Below are 18,632 nucleotides of genomic sequence, written 5' to 3' on the forward strand. Positions count from 1 at the left end.
TTCTGGTCTACCTGGCAGTTTCTTTCTCATTATAGAGCAAGGTTTCTTGACCTAGGTCTTTAGAGGGACCATCCACCCCTTAAGACTATCTGCAAAATGTGTGTGTGTGTGTATGCATGTGCGCGTGTGGGCGCACGTGTGTGTGTGTGTGCATGCATGGACATTTTTCTGGCAAGAGGGTCCATATCTTTTGATATTCCTAGTGGGAGTGTGACTTCAGAAAAGGATAAGTTTAGGAATCACTGCATTAAAGGAAAATGTTCTATTATTTGTGTATTGATCTCCTGTGAGTGTGGTCACTGTAAATGGGTTCTTCTTCGTCTGATCAGCCTTGTGTTGACTCACCAAACTGAGGTTCTGGATCCTCCAAGGTACCTACTCCCCTGGCTAAAGGATGAACCAAACTTCTTGGACCTCAAGGGATCACTCCCCTCTAGGCCATTGCCTGTGCCATTTCCTCTCGCTGGGAAACCCTCTTCCCAGGCCTTGTGGTCAACTCCCAGTTATTCTTCAGGTCTCAGCTTAGAAGTCATTTCCTCCTTGAAACCTTCTCTGACTAACCGCTTCGGGATTTGATAGCCCTTATTTGTGCTCCCACAGCATCCGTCCCACCTCTCTGGGGCCCCTACTTTCCCTTCCCACAGGACCATGTTTTTCCCTTCATTGTGTCTGTTCCATGATACAATTAACTGTTTATAGTACTTCTCTGCCACTTTTAGAATGCAAGCTCCACAAGGAAGGGGGGCTGTGTCCAGCTTTGCTCTGCTTTTCCCCCAACACCAAGCACAGTGTCTAGCATATATTAAGTGCCCATTAAAATCGAAGGAATGCATACAAAAATAAGTACCTTAATCCTTTCAGTGCGACATTTATGTGCCGTCACAGCTAGACCACGAATGTCCTTTTACCTCACTCTAGGACTATGTACAGATTTGCCAGCCACGAGAAGTCCAAAAAATAAAACATCCAGGTAATCAACTTTCATCTTCTATCAGCAAAAGCTTCTTTCTCGTCAAGTGTGTGCATACATTTGTACATACAGATGCACATACTTATATGTGGGTGAAGAGAAAACGTGCTGCAGTGTCGGAAGAAACCTACCTGCGTTTCTTAGAAAGCGGTTCCTATAGTCCTTGACTACCCTCGTGACTGGGTTACAGAAGCCGTCTCCACAATCGTAATAGCCCCTGGGGATTTTTCTAGGTGGGTCCATATTGGTGAGTTGAGCCATACCTTGAAAGAACATAATGGGCAATTAGTTCACCATCAAGGCCAAATCCAAACCCAGTGTTCCCATAAGGTCCACTTGTGGCTGGTGGCTCATGTGACTATCTGGCTCCCCTGTTGAACTAAATACCCCCTACTCAGGGCAAGAAGCAAACCCAGCAGAAACGGTGCCCCAAAGGAACTTTCTGAACATGGCTCTTGGGAACAGGGTCTTGGGAACGAGACCCTCTGTCTTCTTCTTCCTTTGACCCCATCCTCCTCCATTTCTTCGGATACCATGACAAAGGGCACAGGTTCTGAAGTTAGACAGATGCTGAGGGTAAGTCAGAGTTGGCAAATGGATAGGAGAGCATCAGATCCAGAAGAGGGGTGGCATTCAAAGCGTGGGCAGAGGCCAGAGGCATGGATCCTTAAGCCCCACTCTGGAAACCTTGTAGAGCAGAGCACGTATGAAGGAGAACAGCAGAAAAGAAATGGATCAGGTGGACAAGGGGCAGGTGGTGGAGAACTTTGACTCTTGCCAAAATTACCACGGTGGCTGCCACTCATTGAATGTTTATTATGTGCCAGGCATTGTGCTCCTCTTTTATTTAATCCTGAGAGCAACTCTGTGGCTCCATTTTACAGATAAGAAAACTGAGGCTCAGAGAAGTTAAAGTAACTTTCCCAAGGTTATCCAGCTAGGAGGCAGTCCAGCTCTGGAACCTGTATGTTCAGGTGCCAACATCAGGAGAGGAGACAGCCTAGGTGCAGCCACAGGACCGGGGACACTGAGATCTCTGGGAGAGAAAGAAGACTGAGTGCACCTTTTAGGTCATGCACGCTAGGTATGTGTATCTTGAAACGCCATGGCTCAAGTAAAGGGAGAGGTTGGAATAAATAACTTCTCAGGTTCCTTCTAACTATAGTTGCTATAGTTCCTTGTTCTCTAGACTGAGAGCTGGATGCCCACTGAGCACACAGCACCACGCCCACAACCCAGAGTCTTGCACACAGTAGGAACTCTTGTGTTGCTTAATGACATGCCTAACCGTAACCCTGACACTGACCCTGATCCTAAACCTAACCCCATATGTACTGGCTAATGACTACTGAGAACTTACTCCATGTCAAGCACTTTACAGCCATTCTCTCACCAAAGCCTCATGCCAATGCCCATCTCACAGATGCTCCAAGAGGTCACGGGGCACTTTTAACCCTCACCCTGCCTTACAGGCAGGGCGAGTTGCCCTAACAATGCCAGCCCCGAGAGGCAAAGTGTGGAGTGACAAGGGAAGGAAGTAGCTACTTAGAATCAAGCTGCTCTTCTGAGGGTCACAGGAGAAGTAGGGGAGAGCCAGGCAGGTTCGGGAAAAGCCACCACGAGACTGGCAGAGGCTTAGCTTTAGCAAAACCAGCCATTGTGTGAGAGCTAAGGCTTAAGGCTGAGGGCTTTTTGCCTACAGCCTTAATTGGGGTGAAGAGCCCATGGCAAAGTCCAGGCCTCCCATCATAACTAATCCGGGAGGAGTGATTTGCAAGGTTCTCAAGCTGCAGCTAGACTGGCAGCTCTTTGAAGGGAGAGATGATGTCCTCTTAACTCTGGTCTCCCTGGGTCCAGCCAGTGTCTGACATACAGTAGGAGCTTAGGAAATATTTCTTAATGTCATTGCCTTAACTCCCCTAAGCACATACTTCACCCTGCACTGTGATGTCAATATCATTATCCCTGTTTGACAATAACTCTTTAACGAGTACCCACTGTATGCCAGACAATGTGCTAGGGCCCTGCCCTCATGTTGCTCACAGCTTGAGAAGACGAGATGAACACTCACGATCCAAGCCCTGGGAGGAGGTCATGGCTGCTGTGATATGCCACAGGGAGACCTTACCTAGTGTGGGAATTCAGGGAAGGGGCTCCCAGCTTCAGGACGTTGAGCTGAGACCTGAAGGATGGGAAGGAGTTATTTGGGTGAAGTAAGAGGGTTAAAGTATTCCAGGCAGAGAGAATGGCAGGAAAAAGTGTGGTCTCTTTGAGAAATAGAGAGAAAGCAAGCATGGCAAGAAGGGAGAGAGAAAAACCGAGAAGGGTGGGTAGCCTAGGATGAGGCTGGGACATGAGCAGGAGCCAGAGAATGTCACTGTTTCTGAGAATTTGAAACCTTATCTTGAGGGTATAGGGAGCACTCAAGGGGCGGGGCGGAAGGGAGGCAATCAGATTCACACTTTAAAAGATGTAAGCGGCCGGGCATGGTGGCTCACGCCTGTAATCCCAAGTTAAGGAGGGAAGGTTGCTTAAGGCCAGGAGTTCTAGATGAGCCTGGGCACCATGGCAAGACCCATCTCTACAAGAAACTTAAAAAAAAAATAACCAGGAGTGGTGGCACATTCCTGTAGTTCCAGCTACTTAGGAGGCCAGATCACTTGGCAGGAGGATCGCTTGAGCCCAGGAGTTCAAAGTTACAGTGAGCTATGATCATACCACTGCACTCCAGCCTGGGCAACAGAGCAAGACTCTGTCTCAAAAAAAAAAGATGGAAGTGACTGCAGAATGGAGAATGACCTCAAGGGGGCCAAGTGGGGATCTCTGGAGTCAGGTCATCAAGGGGAAAGATGATGGAGGGCTGGAACAGGGCAGTGGCAAAGAGTATGAAGAGAATGCTGCCTGGCACATGGAAGTGCTCAATAAATATTTGTTGAATAAACAAATAAAGTCTATATTTCAGAGGTAAAATCCATAGGACCATTGCACTTAGGGGGCAGGGGAAGGGAGGATTAGGCTTACCTAGGTGGATGGGCATGACATTCAGTGAGGCAGCCATCACGGTGGGGGTGACAATGAATTCAGTGCAAACAAGTTGAGAACGACCAATACAGGTGTCAGGGAAGCTTGATGCAGGGATCTTAGCCTCAGGGATTCTGATTTCAGTTTAGAAGCCAATGGTAGTTGAAGGCTTAGAAGTGTATCAACTTGTTCAGGAAGAGCATATAGAATGAAAACAGAAAATGCCTAAGCCAGAGAGCCCCGGGAACCTCAACGTGAATAACTGGGGGTGGGGGGATGTTGAGGAGGCAGTGGCAAAGAAGCCTGGGGATAGGAGGAAAATAGCAGAGTAAGTGTCAGGAGGGCAAAGGGAGAGAAGGCGGCTCACCCGGTCAACTAACTGACCCAAGGTCATGAAGCTGGGAAGGGAAGGAGATGGGGGTTTGAGCTCAGGTCTGCCTGACTCCAGTGCCTGGGTGCTTCCTGGAGGCTTCTGCCCTGACGGAGGTTGACTTGTGCAGGCTCATCCAGCTATAGACAGAGAATGCTAGGACTCAAACCCACAATTTCTGGCTCCATGCTCTGTCAACCACAGCTCATGGTCTCTCACAAGCTAAGTTGGGATTGTTTTTATAGTATACAGAGTTGTTTCCCCATCTGTCATTTTGGATATATTATCTCTGCTGTGCCAAAAACTACACTCTTCTTTTTTTATTTTTTTATTATTTATTTATTTTTTATTATACTTTAAGTTCTGGGGTACATGTGCAGAATGTGCAGGTTTGTTACATAGGTATACACATGCCATGGTGGTTTGCTGCACCCATCAACCTGTCATCTACATTAGGTATTTGTCCTAATGCTATCCCTCCCTTCCCTTCGTCTTGAGGCTCACCTGACCTGGAACACGTCTCAAAATTTTAAGGTGCCACTCTCTGAATCCAGACTTATAGTCCAAATGTAGCCCTCTGTGATGAAACACGGTTTTTGCAGGGAGGTAGCATGATACAGAGGACCTCAGAGAGTAAGACTGGGCTGCCAGTGTGAGCTCTGCCACAGGGAACCATGTCTGAACTCCACAGCCTCAACCTGGAGTGACATGGGACTAGGAAGGCTGACTGGGCAGGGTCATCTGGACATTAGGGAGACAGGGATTACAGAGAGCCTCCCCCAGCACCTGATACACAAAGCACATGCTCTGTCAGTACTGCTTTCGTCCTTAACTCTTTCTTTTTAAAATATTTACATAATTTTAGTGTTATAGTAGGTACCACGAATAAGAACAGCTGACATGTACCGTGCACCCACATGCATTCAAGGCATTGTTCTAAACACCTGACATGAATTATCTTATTTACAACAATCTTGGGAGGTAGATGATGCTGTTGACCCCATTTTGATTTTTTTTTTTTTTTCTGAGACCAGAGTGTCGCTCTGTCGCCCAGGCTGGAGTGCAGTGGCGTGATGTCAGCTCACTGCAAACTCCACCTCGTGAGTTCAAACGATTCTCATGCCTCAGCCTCCTGAGTAGCTGGGATTACAGGCATGCCACCATACCCGGCTAATTTTTGTATTTTTAGTAGAGACAGGTTTCACTATGTTGGCCAGGATGGTCTGGAAGTGCTGACCTCAAGTGATCCACCCGCCTTGGCCTCCCAAAGTGCTGGGATTACAGGCATGAGTCACCACGCCCAGCTGATTGACTCCATTTTGAAGGTGAGAAACTGAGGCACAGTGGGTAAAGTCCCTTGCCCATGGTCCTCTGGCTAGCACAGTGGAGCTGAGATATGAGGACTGGCCTTCCTGGCTCCAGGACATGGCTCTTTTGTATTCTTCTACGCCTGCTCAGTTCCTCTTCCCCTTTAAGTTACTTCAGTAGGACACAGTCCACTTATCCAAAACTGTCTTAGTTTCCCTCTCAGTTTGGGTATGAAGGAAAGGGTGGGTGCCTGGGTACCTGCAGGCTTCAAGCCATTGAGGATCTCTGTGTAAAACCTCCGATCATAGCCGTCGCAGTAATGCCAGTTCTTCTCATCATAGTGCAGCCCATCTACGAAGGTATATGTGCCCTGGAAGACAAGGAGCACACATGTGCATCTGAGGAAGCTGAAGGCTTTTGGCCAAGAGGTTCAGATATCAAGGGAAGTGGGGGCCTTTCTGATGGCTGCAGTAAAGAAGTGGTAACTATCACAATTACTATGGTTGTGACGACAAGAGGGAATGGGTATAAGTGCCGAGCCCTGTCCCTGCCGCTCAAAGTGGGTGAACTCACTTTGGCAGATGAACTTGGGCAGATGACCCACTCTCTCTGGTCCTTCATTTCTTCATTTGTAAAATTAAGTTAATGATACTGTACATAAAATAGGGTTGATTGAAAATTCAATGAGATAGCACACGTGAAGCATTTAGCACAGTGCCTGGCTGTGATGGTTGATTTTGTGAGGCAACTTGACTGGGTTAAGTGAAAGGGATGCCCAGATAGCTGGTAAAACATTTCTGGGTGTGTTCATGAGGGCGTTTCTAGAAGGGATTCGCATTTTAATCGGTGGACTGAGCAAAGAAGTTCCACCCTCACCAAAGTGGGTGGGCACCATACAATCCGTTGAGGGCCTGGATAGAACAAAAAGGCAGAGGAAGCGCCAATCCCCTGTCTCTGCTTGTGCTGGGACATCCATCTTCCTTGCCCTTGGACATCAGCATTCCTGGTTCTCAGGCCTTTGAACTCTGACTGGGACTTACACCATTGATCCCCCTGGTTGAGGCCCTTGGGTTTGGACTGGAACTACACTAACAGCTTTCCTGGGCCTCCAGGTTGCAGAGGGAAGATTGGGAAGCTTCTTAGCCTCCATAATCTTGTGAGCCAATCCCTAATATAAATCTCTTTCCATACATCTCTGTATATCCTATTGGTTTTGTGTCTCTGAAGAACCCTGACTGACACACTGACACAAAGTAAGCCCTCAATAAATGTTATTATTCTTTTATTATTATTATAGCTGGAAAGGTCAGAGCCATCAGCCACGGCCCTTTGTCCAAACGCATACATTCTGCCTTTGCTGCCTTACTGCTAAAGGAAGCCTCAGGATGTAGAAATTGCATTGGCCTGGGCATCAGGAAACACGGGTGGAAATTCCAATGATACTATTAATTCACTGTGTGACCTCGGGAAAGTCACATCCCCTTCCTGGGGCTTAGACTCTCCAAGCTATAAAACAAGGAGCATTTCTTAACCTTTTTTAGGTCATGAGTCAGGCCCCAAGATGCTCTTAGTGAAACTGATGAAAGCTATAGATGCTTTTCCTGGAGAAATACCTAGTCCCCTTTACACAGAAATTTCTGTATATAAATCAAGAGGTTTCAGTGACTCCCTGAATTCTATTCATGACTCACAAATACCAGGGGGTAAGAATCCTTGGATTAGGTAAGTTATAATGATAGTAGCAGTGATGGTGGTAATAAGAGCTAACACTTATTGAGTGCCTTTTGTGTGCTGGGAACTTAGCAAAGTGTTCACATATATATATTGAGGTGCCTTGTACTATTGTGGTAGGCTGAATAATGGTCCCCCAAAGATGTCCCTGTCTGCTGCAACCTGTGAGTATGCTACTTTACATGGCAAGAGGGATTTTGCAGATGCAATTAAATGAAGGATCCTGAAGTGGGAAGATTATTTGGATTAACTGGGTGTGCCAAATATGATTGCAAGGTTCCTATGAGAAGGAAATAGTAAGGTCAGGGTGAGAGAAGATGAGATGACGATGAAAGCAGAGGGATGAAGGGTGGCGTGATGATGAAAGCAGAGGTCGGAGTGATGCGTGGCCATGAGCCAAAGAATGCAGGCAGCCTCTAGAAGCTGGAAAAGGCAAGGAAACAGGTTTTCCCATAGAGCCTCTGGACGGAATGCAGGCTTGCTGACCTATTTCAGACTTTTGAGCTCTAGAACTGTAAGATAATACATTTGTGCTGATTTCAGACTAAATCTGTGGTAACCTGTTATAGTACCAACACATAACTAATGCAACTAACTGTCCTGAGTTGATAGGTGAAGAACTCTCAGGGAGGTGAAGTCATGGGCCTAAGACCAGGCAGTAAGTGGTGTAACAGATGCAAACTCATCATGGCCTCTCCACAGATCCTTCCAGATCTAGAGGGAGAGGATTCTAGAGCCCTGGGAGATCCAGAAGCAGGGAGAAATTAGCCGGGCATGGTGGCACATACCTGTAATCCCAGCTACTCAGGAGGCCTAGGCAAGAGAATAGCTTGAACCCAGGAGGCAGAGGTTGTGGTGAGCTGAGATCACACCACTATGCTCCAGCCTGGGCGACAGAGACTCGTTTTCAAAAAAAAAAAAAAAAGGTCAGGTGTGGTGGCTCGCACCTGTGCACCTGTAATCCCAGCACTTTGGGAGGCCAAGGCGGGTGGATCACAAGGTCAAGAGATTGAGACCATCCTGGCAAACATGGTGAAACCCAATCTCTACTAAAAATACAAAAATTAGCTGGGCATGGTGGCTCATGCCCGTAGTCCCAGCTACTCGGGAGGCTGAGGCAGGAGACTCGCTTGAACCCAGGAGGTGGAGGTTGCAGTGAGCCGAGATTGTGCCACTGCACTCCAGCCTGGTGACAGAGTGAGACTAAAAAAAAAAAAAAAAAAAAAAAAGTTGGGGGAGTGGGGGAGAAGCAAAGAGAAGAGTGAATGGAACGAGGTGGGCACCAGACAGGGACGATGGGGCGCCAGAGGGTGAGGCTCTTCTTGCCCGAGGATCTCTCCTCCACAGCACCCGCCCCCCCAGCTGATCACCTTTATGGCCAATCCGTTTTCCCAAATGGCGTCGTATTGGCTTCCACTGGGGAGGTACAGGGTTCCTTCGCCGTGAAACATGCCATCCTTCATTTCCCCAACATATATTGTTTCGGTAGGGAGGATGTACTTGGCTTTGCCCTCCATCCTGTAAAGACACAGGGAAATCACTGAGCCCTGTGTGACAGCTGGAGGATCAGAGCTGGCAGGCAACAGAGTGAGCAGGAACCCCGTTCTCAGCATTCTCATCCTTCTCATCCCAGCAGTACTCTGCTGAAAACAAAATTTTTGTTTTGTTTCCCTCAAAAGCTCAAAAACGAAAAGAGGGGAATAGAGTTTGCTCTGTTCATTCTCCCCTTCACCTAGAGGCTCACTCTCACCTTGGAGTTCACACTGCTCCCTGAAATAAACCCCCTTAGTAGGCCCAGAGAGTGTAGAGGTGTGCCCAAAACCACACACAGTAAAAACTGTGGACACTAGAGCCCAGGTTTTCTGGCAGCTGGTTCTGTGATTTCTCTGTCCCCCATGAACAATCCATCCTTGCCTATTATGCCACAAGTGGAATATTAGGGAAAATATGAAATTTAGAGACAGGAGTAAGGGTTTGAAGCTTACCACCATTATACATATATATATATAAAATCGTGGATATTGATATTGTTTGGCTGTGTCCCCACCCAAATCTCATCTGGAATTGTAGCTCCCATAATCCCCACATGTCATGGGAGGGACTCAGTGGGAGGTAACTGAATCATGGGGGTGGGTTTTTCCCATGCTGTTCTCATGATAGTGAATAAGTCTCATGAGATCTGATGGTTTTATAAAGGGCAATTCCCCTGAACATGCTCTCTTGCCTGCTGCCATGTAAGATGTGCCTTTGCTCCCCCTTTGCCTCCACCATGATCGTGAGGCCTTCCCAGCCATGTGGAACTGTGAGTCCATTAAGCCTCTTTCCTTTATAGATTACCCAGTCTTTGGTTATGTCCTTACAGCAGCATGAGAACAGACTAATACAGATACTTTCCCAAACCTCTTTGCTTGTGCCTCCCTCCCTTCCTTCCCTTCCTTCTTTCCTTCCAAACAGGTATTTACAGAGCACCTACATTTTGTCAGGGACTATGCTGATGGTCCAACTTGCTGAATACAACACAGATTCAACAGTGATCAAGGCAGATGCAGTCCCTGTCCTCGGGGGCTCACAGTCTAGTGGGCAACAAAATTGAGTAATTATACAATGTGTGATAAGTGCTATGCAGGAGGAAGACAGGCTCATACAGGAGAACAAGGCAGGGACACCAGCTTGACCAGTTGACTAGCTTCTTTGTTTTGTTTTTTGTTTTTTTCCCAAGACCAGATCTTGTTCTGTCTCCCAGGCTGGAGTACAGCGGTGTGATCATGGCTCAATGCAGCCTCAATCTCCTGAACTCAAGTGATCCTCCCACCTCAGCCTCCCAAGTAGTTGGAACCACAGGTGTGCCCCACCACGCCTGGCTTATTTAATTTTTTTTTTTTTTTTGTAGAGATGGGGTTTCCCTATGTTGCCCAGGGTGATCTAGAACTCCTGGGCTCAAATGATCCTCCTGCCTCAGCCTCCCAAAATGTTGGGATTATAGGTGTAAGCCACTGCACCGGGCTGACCAGTTTCTTTATGGGTGAAATGGCTGCAATTAATACAGGTAACATATAACGATTTTCCTAGTAAAGGGCCTGACATATAGTGAGTGCTTAATAAATATGCTTTCATTCATTCCTTCTCCATTCCTCCTAACAAGCTGAAGGCTCCTCTCCTAACTCTGACCTTTTTAAGGCTTTTGCTAGTACCTCTGTCGGGATGCGTAACACTTTCTATCTTGTTTTGTAATTAGATATCTTATCTCCGGTATTTAAGAAAAGCTTCTTTAAAGGAAGACTTTGGTATCCTCAGCTCCTAGAACCACTAAGCAGGGGCTTCATAAACGTCTCCTGAGTAAAGAATGAAGGAAACAGAAAGAGTAGTCAGTGAACAGAGTGGATGACAAAGTTGTTGAGATAACTGAGTGAGACGATGGTTGTGAAACTATAGCAGAATGCCCGGCATAGAACAAGAAATTGAAAACTATTTCACTTTTATTCTAGTGCAAGACATGGGGGGACGGGAGAATTCCTTTTCTCCTTCCCTCCTGTACTCTTTGCTTGAGCTCACATCTATCATTTCTAAGCACCATCTCCATATTCAAGTTCTACACCCTTCTCTGAGGTTAGACCCCACCCCTTTTCTTACCTCGAACTGGACATCACTGTTCAGACCTCTCACAGACATCCCCAACTCGCCTAAAACAGAATCATCTCCTCCTCCCCTAAGCAGCACCTCCTTAGAGTTCTCTATTTCCATGAATGGTATCAGAATCCTCTGGTTCAAGGCCAGGAGCTGGGCCCAGGGCTGGGGCTGTAAGCCATCTCTGGACGGGACTGGAGCCAATCAGCTGCCAACTCCTGGCAGTAAAATCCCCAAACCTCTCCTACATTTTTCTCTTTCCTGCGGCTTCACTGCTTCTGCCTTGGCCCAGGGTTCTGCTGCCTCCTACTGGGACAACTGCAGTGAGCTCTGAGCTGATCTCCCCATCTTCACTTTTCCTGCTTCCCTCCTCTCTGTCCCTCCTTCTCTCCTTCTCCTCCCTTCTTCTTTTTCTCCTTCACTCTCTCTCTCTTTCCCTTCCTTTCTCCCTCCTTCTCTTCCATTTTAAAAAATTCATTCAAGGCGAAAAGCCTGCCTTCTAAATTCAAAGTAAGTTAAAAAGAAGAAAAAAACCACTTTATAGTGAAGGCTTCAATCCATAATAAGGATATGATTTCCAGATCTCAAATACCTATCAATTAGCTGGGCATGGTGGCGCATATCTGTGGTCCCAGCTACTGGGGAGGCTGAGGTGGGAGGATCGCTTGAGTCTGGTGGGGTGGACATTGCTGTGAGCCAAGACTGCACCACTGCACTCCAGCCAGAGCCCTCCAGAATGAGACCCTGTCTCAAACAAACCCCTCAAAACCTATGATTCATTCATTCATTCATTCAGCCAACATTTACTGAGTCTCTACCACACATATGCATTATGAGGAGAGTTACAGAGATGAAATAAGTTTTATTTCCTGATGCTTGGCCCTACCAGGATCTATCAGTGGTTCCTCCACCACCAGAATTGTGCACGGTATTGAAATTTCTTTGCCAGAGCACAGACCGCCTGTCCAGCTTCCCTTTGCATAACTCCTCTGGGCACAACCCACTCTCCTGCCAAACTGAACTGCCAGCTCTACTCCATACGTGCCCTCTGGGCTATTGCTCATGCTGTTCCCTCTGCCTAGAAACTTCTAGAAAAAGAATTCTTCACCTTGCATCTCCAACCACCTAAATCCTACCCAACCTTCAAGGCCCATTTCAAATACTATCTCTTCCACGAAGCCTTTAAGGACGGCTCCGACTGTATGTGGCCTCTGAAGGGCCCCAGCAGCAGGGAACTATTGTAGGAAGCACGTGGGCTTTACAGTCTGATCGACCTGGGTTTTAATACCTGCTCTGCCAAATGCTAACTGGGTGACTTTGGGCAAGTTTACTCCGAGCCTTACTTTTCCCACCTGTAAAACAGGATAACGATATCTATCTCAAAGAGTCCCTGTGAAGAGAAGATGCAGGCAAAGCCACCCAGAGCACAGTAGTTACTACATAAATGCTATGGGCGTCCCTTCCTCCCCTGTGTCTGTAGGTCTCTTCTGGCACTTACCTTGTGGTGCTTTGGAGTGGAGTTATCTAGAACTCCATTGTGCGACTACTCCAAAGAAACCATAATATTGAGGTCAGACAGATACTACATTAACCTTTTTTTTTTTTTAATATTCACACATGGTACAGGGAAATCATGTCTCTTTTAAGGTTTTTTTTTAAAGTAGATTTATTGAAGTGTAATTGACATACAATAGGCCACGTGTTTAAAGTGTACAATTTGACACGTTTTGACATCACCTGGGAAAACATTATCACAATCAAGACAAAATATCTACTCCCCACAAAAGTTTCTGCATGCCTTTCTGTAATACTTCCTCCTTGCCCCTGACCACAATCCTCATCTCTAGGTGACTACTGATCTACTTTCTGTCACCATAGATTTGCATTTTCTAGAATTTTACATAAATGGAATCATACAGTATCTACTCTTTTTGTCTGGCCTCTTTCACTTAACATAATTTTTTGAGATTCATTCATGTTGTTCTGTGTACCAATAGTTCACTCCTTTTTATTGCTGAGTAGTATTCCAATGAATGGATATACCACAATTAGTTTCTTCATTCCCCTGTTGATGACATTTGGGTTTGTTTCTAGTTTTGGTTATTATAAATAAGGCTGCTATGAGTACTTGTATACATGTCTTTGTGTAGATATACACTTTCATTTCTGGGGTAAATACCTATAAGTGGAATGGCTGTTTAACTTTTCAAGAAACTGCCAAACTTTTCCAAAGCAGTCGTACCATTTGATGTTCCTATCAGCCATGGAGAGTCTACATAAACTTTTTAAACCAAACGTTAAATATCAACTTCCTACTGTATAGAGAGGTTACTCTATTCATTTAAACTCCAAGAGGAAAATATCCCCTCCCTAAATTAAAAAAAATCGATTGAGTATCTACCATTTGTAAATAACACCCATATATGATCATTACATATTCCTTGAAACACTGCTGCTGAATGTGCATTGCTTTCCCATTTTACAGATGAGGAAACTGAGATATGGATGGTTGATTAAGTGTACAACAAGCAAATGGCAGACTTGAGCCCAGACCTGTCTCATGCTCTCATTACATGCTGAAATTTGAGATGCCCCAAATAGAATTCTAGTTAACTGTTGTTAAAAACACAAAATCAATACAGAATAACACATGTCCAACTTATGAAAAGAAGTATAACAAGTGAAAAACTGCTGACTTCTTGCTAGTTATGGGAAATTGGGAAGCCCTGTTCAGGTCTGGGAATCCCTATTGTGGTTACAGAGGTACCAGACAACCTCAAGCAAAGCCCAAATTCCTAGGGCCAAAGCATGGAAATGGCTGATTTGGCACAAAAACCCAATGAAAATACACAGAAGGCCAAAGGCAAATGGTTGAAAGCCTTCCCTCTTTTACCTTGTCTGTGTGTTTCTCTCTCACCCATATACAGCCCATCAAAAATTAATGTAGTTTCTCAACTTTTTGTGCCTGAAATGCCCAATACCCCATCTCTATCTGCCAAAATTCTACCACCTTCACTGTAGCAGGGCCTTGTGAAAAGTAAGAATGTGGTTTGGACAGAGGATTGGGTTCAAATCCTGACTCTGTTACTTCCTAGCTCTGTATCCATAATGGTGGGCCAGTCATTTTGCTTCTCTTAACTTCTGTTCCTTTATTTGCAAGGTCAGCCTGAACTATCTCACTGAGTAGTGAGAGGGAGTACACATCAAGCACCTCTGCCACTTACCTGCTGAGTAGGATAAGTGTCTCAAGCCCTGTAAGGGTCACCTTTGTTACCTGGAAAGATAATAACATCTTCCTTGCAAAATTGATGTAATGATTAGAGAGATAGCATCCCATAGCATTCCTACCACCCTCTCTAGGAATCTATCTCCTATCCCTGTCCAGACCACAGATCCCTCTTTCCTATTAACTCAAAATGCCCTGGAATTCCACCAACTTGTGAATACAGAGCCCCAAGGTGGGAGTGCTTCACAGTCCCGACAACTAGCACTGGTTCAGCAAACCACTTCATATCGTCCAGCCTTGGTTTCCTCAGCTATAAAAACAGAGATTCCACTTTCTTCATCCAGGGTGGTTGGCAAAAAAGAGTGGCCACCTCTGTGTTTCCTCTGCTTCTCTCTACTACAGCTCTTATCACACTGAATCGCAGTTATCTGTTATGTCTACTTGTCGCATCATGTTTGAATGAACTTTCTGAAGACAGGGATTGTGCCCAGAGTCAATTCCAGGGCCTGGTACTCGGTAGCCACTCAACATTGTTGAATTGCTGGGCACGGTGGCTCATGCAAGAGGATCACTTGAGCCCAGGATTATGAGACCAGCTTGGACAACATAGCAAGACGCCGTCTCTACAAAAGGCGTTGAAAAATTTGCTGGGGGTAGTGGTGCACACCGGTAGTCTCAGCTACTTGGGAGGCTGAAGCGGGAAGATTGTTTGAGCATAGGGGGTCGAGGCTGCAGTAATCAGTGAACAGGCCACTGCACTCCAGCCAGGGCAACAGAGCGAGATCTTGTCTGAAAATAAAACAAAAACGAGAGAGAGAGAAAGAAAGAGAGGAAGGTAGGAAGGAAGGAAGGAAGAAAGGAAGGAAGGAAGGAAAAGAAAAGAAAAAAAACTGTTGAATTATTTTTTACTACTAGTCCACTACAGTGATTTGTGTATAAAATCCTCTATAATAATCCCTAGATCGTGAACTCCTCCTGGAAGGAAGCGACCGTGTAGATTCAGATTAGCCAGTCTCTCTTCCCTAATCTTCGTGTTTGTTTTTATAGCATTTACCATTATCTGTAATTATTTTATCACTTATTTGTTTATTGGCAATACATCTCCAACTGGATTATAAACTCCCTAAGAGCAAGGATCTTGACATTTTAAATATTCCTATGTTTAAAACTGGCAGATAGCACACACACACAGTCAATGCACACACACATATAAGTATATATGGAGTGAATGCATCTCAGCTTTGCTGCTTGTTAGATACGGTCCTTGAAAAAATTACTCGGGCAAGTTTGTGAAAGTGCCTGGCACAAGGTGTTTCGCAGAAGCAAAAAGCCGTCTTTTTCCAGTCACAGCTATTCAAGGTATAGTAAGTGAATCAAATGAGCCCCTTACCTCCCATCTACATATTCCCCGATATATTTGCTCCCTGTGTACTCCATGGCGCCTGTTTTTAGCCTCCAGCTGTTAGGATCCGGAGTCTCAGTGGAAACGGCATCACTATGACAACCGGAGGGGTGGGCGGAGCCGAATCGAAGCCCCACCCCGCTGGAGGCCGAAGAGTTCTCGGTATTGCGCACGCTCTCTCGCTCGTGGTTGGGCAGGGCAATACGCGTGCGTGTTGCCAGATGCGCATGCGCAGGCGCCGTGTGGCACTCGGCGGTCGAAAGGGGAGTTCGAGGAGACGGGGGCGACGCGGCTGAGGGCTTCTCGTCGGGGTCGGGGCTGCAGCCGTCATGCCGGGGATAGTGGAGCTGCCCGCTCTAGAGGAGCTGAAAGTAGATGAGGTGAGGCTATCCGGAGGACAGGCAGGGGAGACATGGGGCTGCGGCTTCTCGGGCCTGGGCCTAGCCCCGCTTGGGCTCCGCGGATCCTGGGACCCGGGCCCCCCTCCCCAGTCCTCCAACGCATATACAGGTCGACCCCCGGAGGTCCCCTCCGCAGCTTTGGGAGTCGCCTCCCCTCTCTACCCCACCCTGTCGCATCCTACAGTGGCTCTAGAATCCTCCCCCTTTCGCCCTCCACAGCGACCTGTTTCTCCTTCCGTGAATAATAGTGATACATTTTATTAAGCACCAACGAGTCATTTTCCTTAGCTTATGTCGCTTAATCCTCAAACTTGCATGCGAGGTGAGTATACAACTCTAGGGGCTCACAGTCGAGGGGGACGGTCACCTACCTTAAAGTGGTATGACCGGTGCCGAGTGCATAGAGTGGGGTGACGAAGCCGCGGGAAAATGAGACAATATTGGAGCGTGCATCTACTCACAGCCTTGGGAAGGTGTTTGGTAACAGGACCCATTTAAAGCATTCGTTTATTCAAGAGATATCATTTGAGTAATTAACGTGTACACGTAACGCTGGAAGAGATATACTTCGTGCTTTCATGGACTTTACAATCCAGTAGGGAGACAGACACATAAAGAGGCAGTCACAGTACAATGTAGTTAGTGCTGTGAGAAGTGAAGTAGAAACATACCCTACTAATTATAGCTAACATGATCAAGTCCTTTCTAGATACCAGGCAGGATGCTAATTACTTTCCATGCATTAATTCATTGAATCCTCCCAGCAACACTATAAGGTAGGATATATATATATATATATATATATATATATATATATATATATATATACACCATATATATATATATATATATATATATATACACCATATATATATATATACACACACAATTGGTCATATATATATATATATATACACACACACACACACAATTGGTCGTAACGTTATAAATAAGGAATTAGTCCCCGAGAGTAGAAATGATTTGCCCAAGGTCACGGAGCTCGTAAGTAATAGAGCTGGAAGTGAACCCAGGTCTGATTTTAAAACCAGTGCTTTTCCACTATATTATGGGTGAAAACTCACAAGAATGAGACGGCCTAGCAGAACTTGTGTGTTTAGGGAGCCAAGTACAGTTTGATGTGACCCTAGTGGTGGTGGTGGGAAGCAGCAGGTGCTGAGCCTGGAGAGGCAACTCGGGCTGAGGTAGGACTTGGAAGCAGCTTCTACAAGGCCAGACCAAACAGTTTGGACTTGATCCAGTAAGGGAGGTGGTGGGAAGAGGTGGAAGGTTTTAAGGCAGAGGAGTGTCATGGCCGGGCTGGATAGTAGAACAGGCTGTATTAAAGGAGAGGAAGGCCAAGACTAGAAATGATGTACCAGCAATGATATACCAGGCACTATGTTAAGTGTTTTGTTTGTTTGTTTTGTTGTTTATGAGAGTCTCGCTCTGTCGTCCAGGCTGGAGTGCAGTGGCGCGATATTGGCCCACTGCAACCTCCACCTCCCGGGTTCAAGCGATTCTGCTGCCTTAGCCTCCCGAGTAGCTGCGACTACAGGCGCTCATCACCACACCCGGCTAATATTTTGTATTTTTAGTAGAGACGGGGTTTCACCGTGTTAGCCAGGATGGTTTCGATCTCCTGACCTCGTAATCTGCCTGCCTCGGCCTCCCAAAGTGCTGGGATTACAGGCGTGAGCCACCGCGCCTGGCCATATGTTAAGTCTTCTACCTGCAATGCTTCATTTAATCTTAGATGCCTGTGAGAGTGGCAACTGTTATTTTCCTCAGAGGAAGAAATTATTAGCTATGTTCAGGGACTTTATTATATTAAAGTGACATTTACTCTGAGGTGGCAGAGGGGAGCTGCCATGTGGCCCCCACTCTTTTGTTCCCCCCGGTGAACCACCCCCCTGCCCCCACCCCATGTAGCTGGGTTAATCTTGAGTTGCTGTATTTCTTGTTGCAATTTTTATTAGGTTCAACAAACATCTGAAGTTCTACTTCATACAACTGATGTATCTGAAATACATTTGCCTTTACTCTTCACACAATTGAATGAACATACGAATAATTACATAAATAACTAAAATACAAGACAAGGTGTGATTAAATACTATGAAAGGGGGAAGATGTGGTTTAGGAAAAGATTTGAAGTTGTATCTAAATTCTAGGCCTACCTGCCGGTCACCTTGATTACTTGATTTTAGCATTTGCAGACACGGTTATTTGTAAGATGAGGTGATCCCAGCTATAAAATTCTCTGAAACTATAAAGGGAATAGAGAAAGCACTTTTTGGGCATAATGTAAGACATGACTAAATGGCATATGAAGAATGGCATTTATGGGCGGAGATGAAGAGAAGACCCCTCTAAGTGAGGGTAGGGTCCGAGCAAAAGTAAGGAGATGGGAAAATGCAGAGAGTCAAAAAGGAGTTCAGTGTTTTGAGAGAACAGTAAATAGTCAGTCCCTTTTTGAAATGTTGTGGGTGAGAAGGGTGGAAAGATAGTTTGGGTCCAGAAGCCTTTCGGTACCCGTTAAGAAGTTTAGGCTTTATTCTGCTGTTAAGGCTGAATGAGAG

General features: G+C 46.0%; 1 protein-coding gene and 1 pseudogene across 2 annotated transcripts; one reads left to right on the forward strand and one right to left on the reverse strand.

The window, feature by feature from the left end:
- Positions 1 to 844: 844 nt before the first annotated feature.
- Positions 845 to 15,740, reverse strand: LOC129527885 (MORN repeat-containing protein 5-like). 2 transcript variants are annotated; one of them, XM_055366870.2, is made up of 5 exons: positions 15,641 to 15,702; positions 9,874 to 9,973; positions 8,771 to 8,918; positions 5,928 to 6,039; positions 845 to 1,233 (listed from the first exon to the last, which is right to left on the reverse strand). In XM_055366870.2, exons 1-5 carry the CDS (start codon positions 15,645 to 15,647, stop codon positions 1,013 to 1,015), a joined length of 588 nt encoding a protein of 195 aa, XP_055222845.1. In that variant the 5' UTR covers positions 15,648 to 15,702; the 3' UTR covers positions 845 to 1,012. The 2 variants fall into 2 exon arrangements, with proteins under 2 accessions (XP_055222845.1, XP_055222846.1); XM_055366871.2 differs by lacking the exon at positions 9,874 to 9,973 and having other exon boundaries at positions 15,641 to 15,740.
- Positions 15,741 to 15,862: 122 nt separating this feature from the next.
- LOC129527859 (NADH dehydrogenase [ubiquinone] 1 alpha subcomplex subunit 8-like) overlaps positions 15,863 to 18,632 on the forward strand; it is a 66,213-nt pseudogene continuing 63,443 nt past the window's right edge.

Source organism: Gorilla gorilla, chromosome 19 (assembly GCF_029281585.2).
Source record: "Gorilla gorilla gorilla isolate KB3781 chromosome 19, NHGRI_mGorGor1-v2.1_pri, whole genome shotgun sequence".
Classification (NCBI taxonomy): domain Eukaryota; kingdom Metazoa; phylum Chordata; class Mammalia; order Primates; family Hominidae; genus Gorilla; species Gorilla gorilla.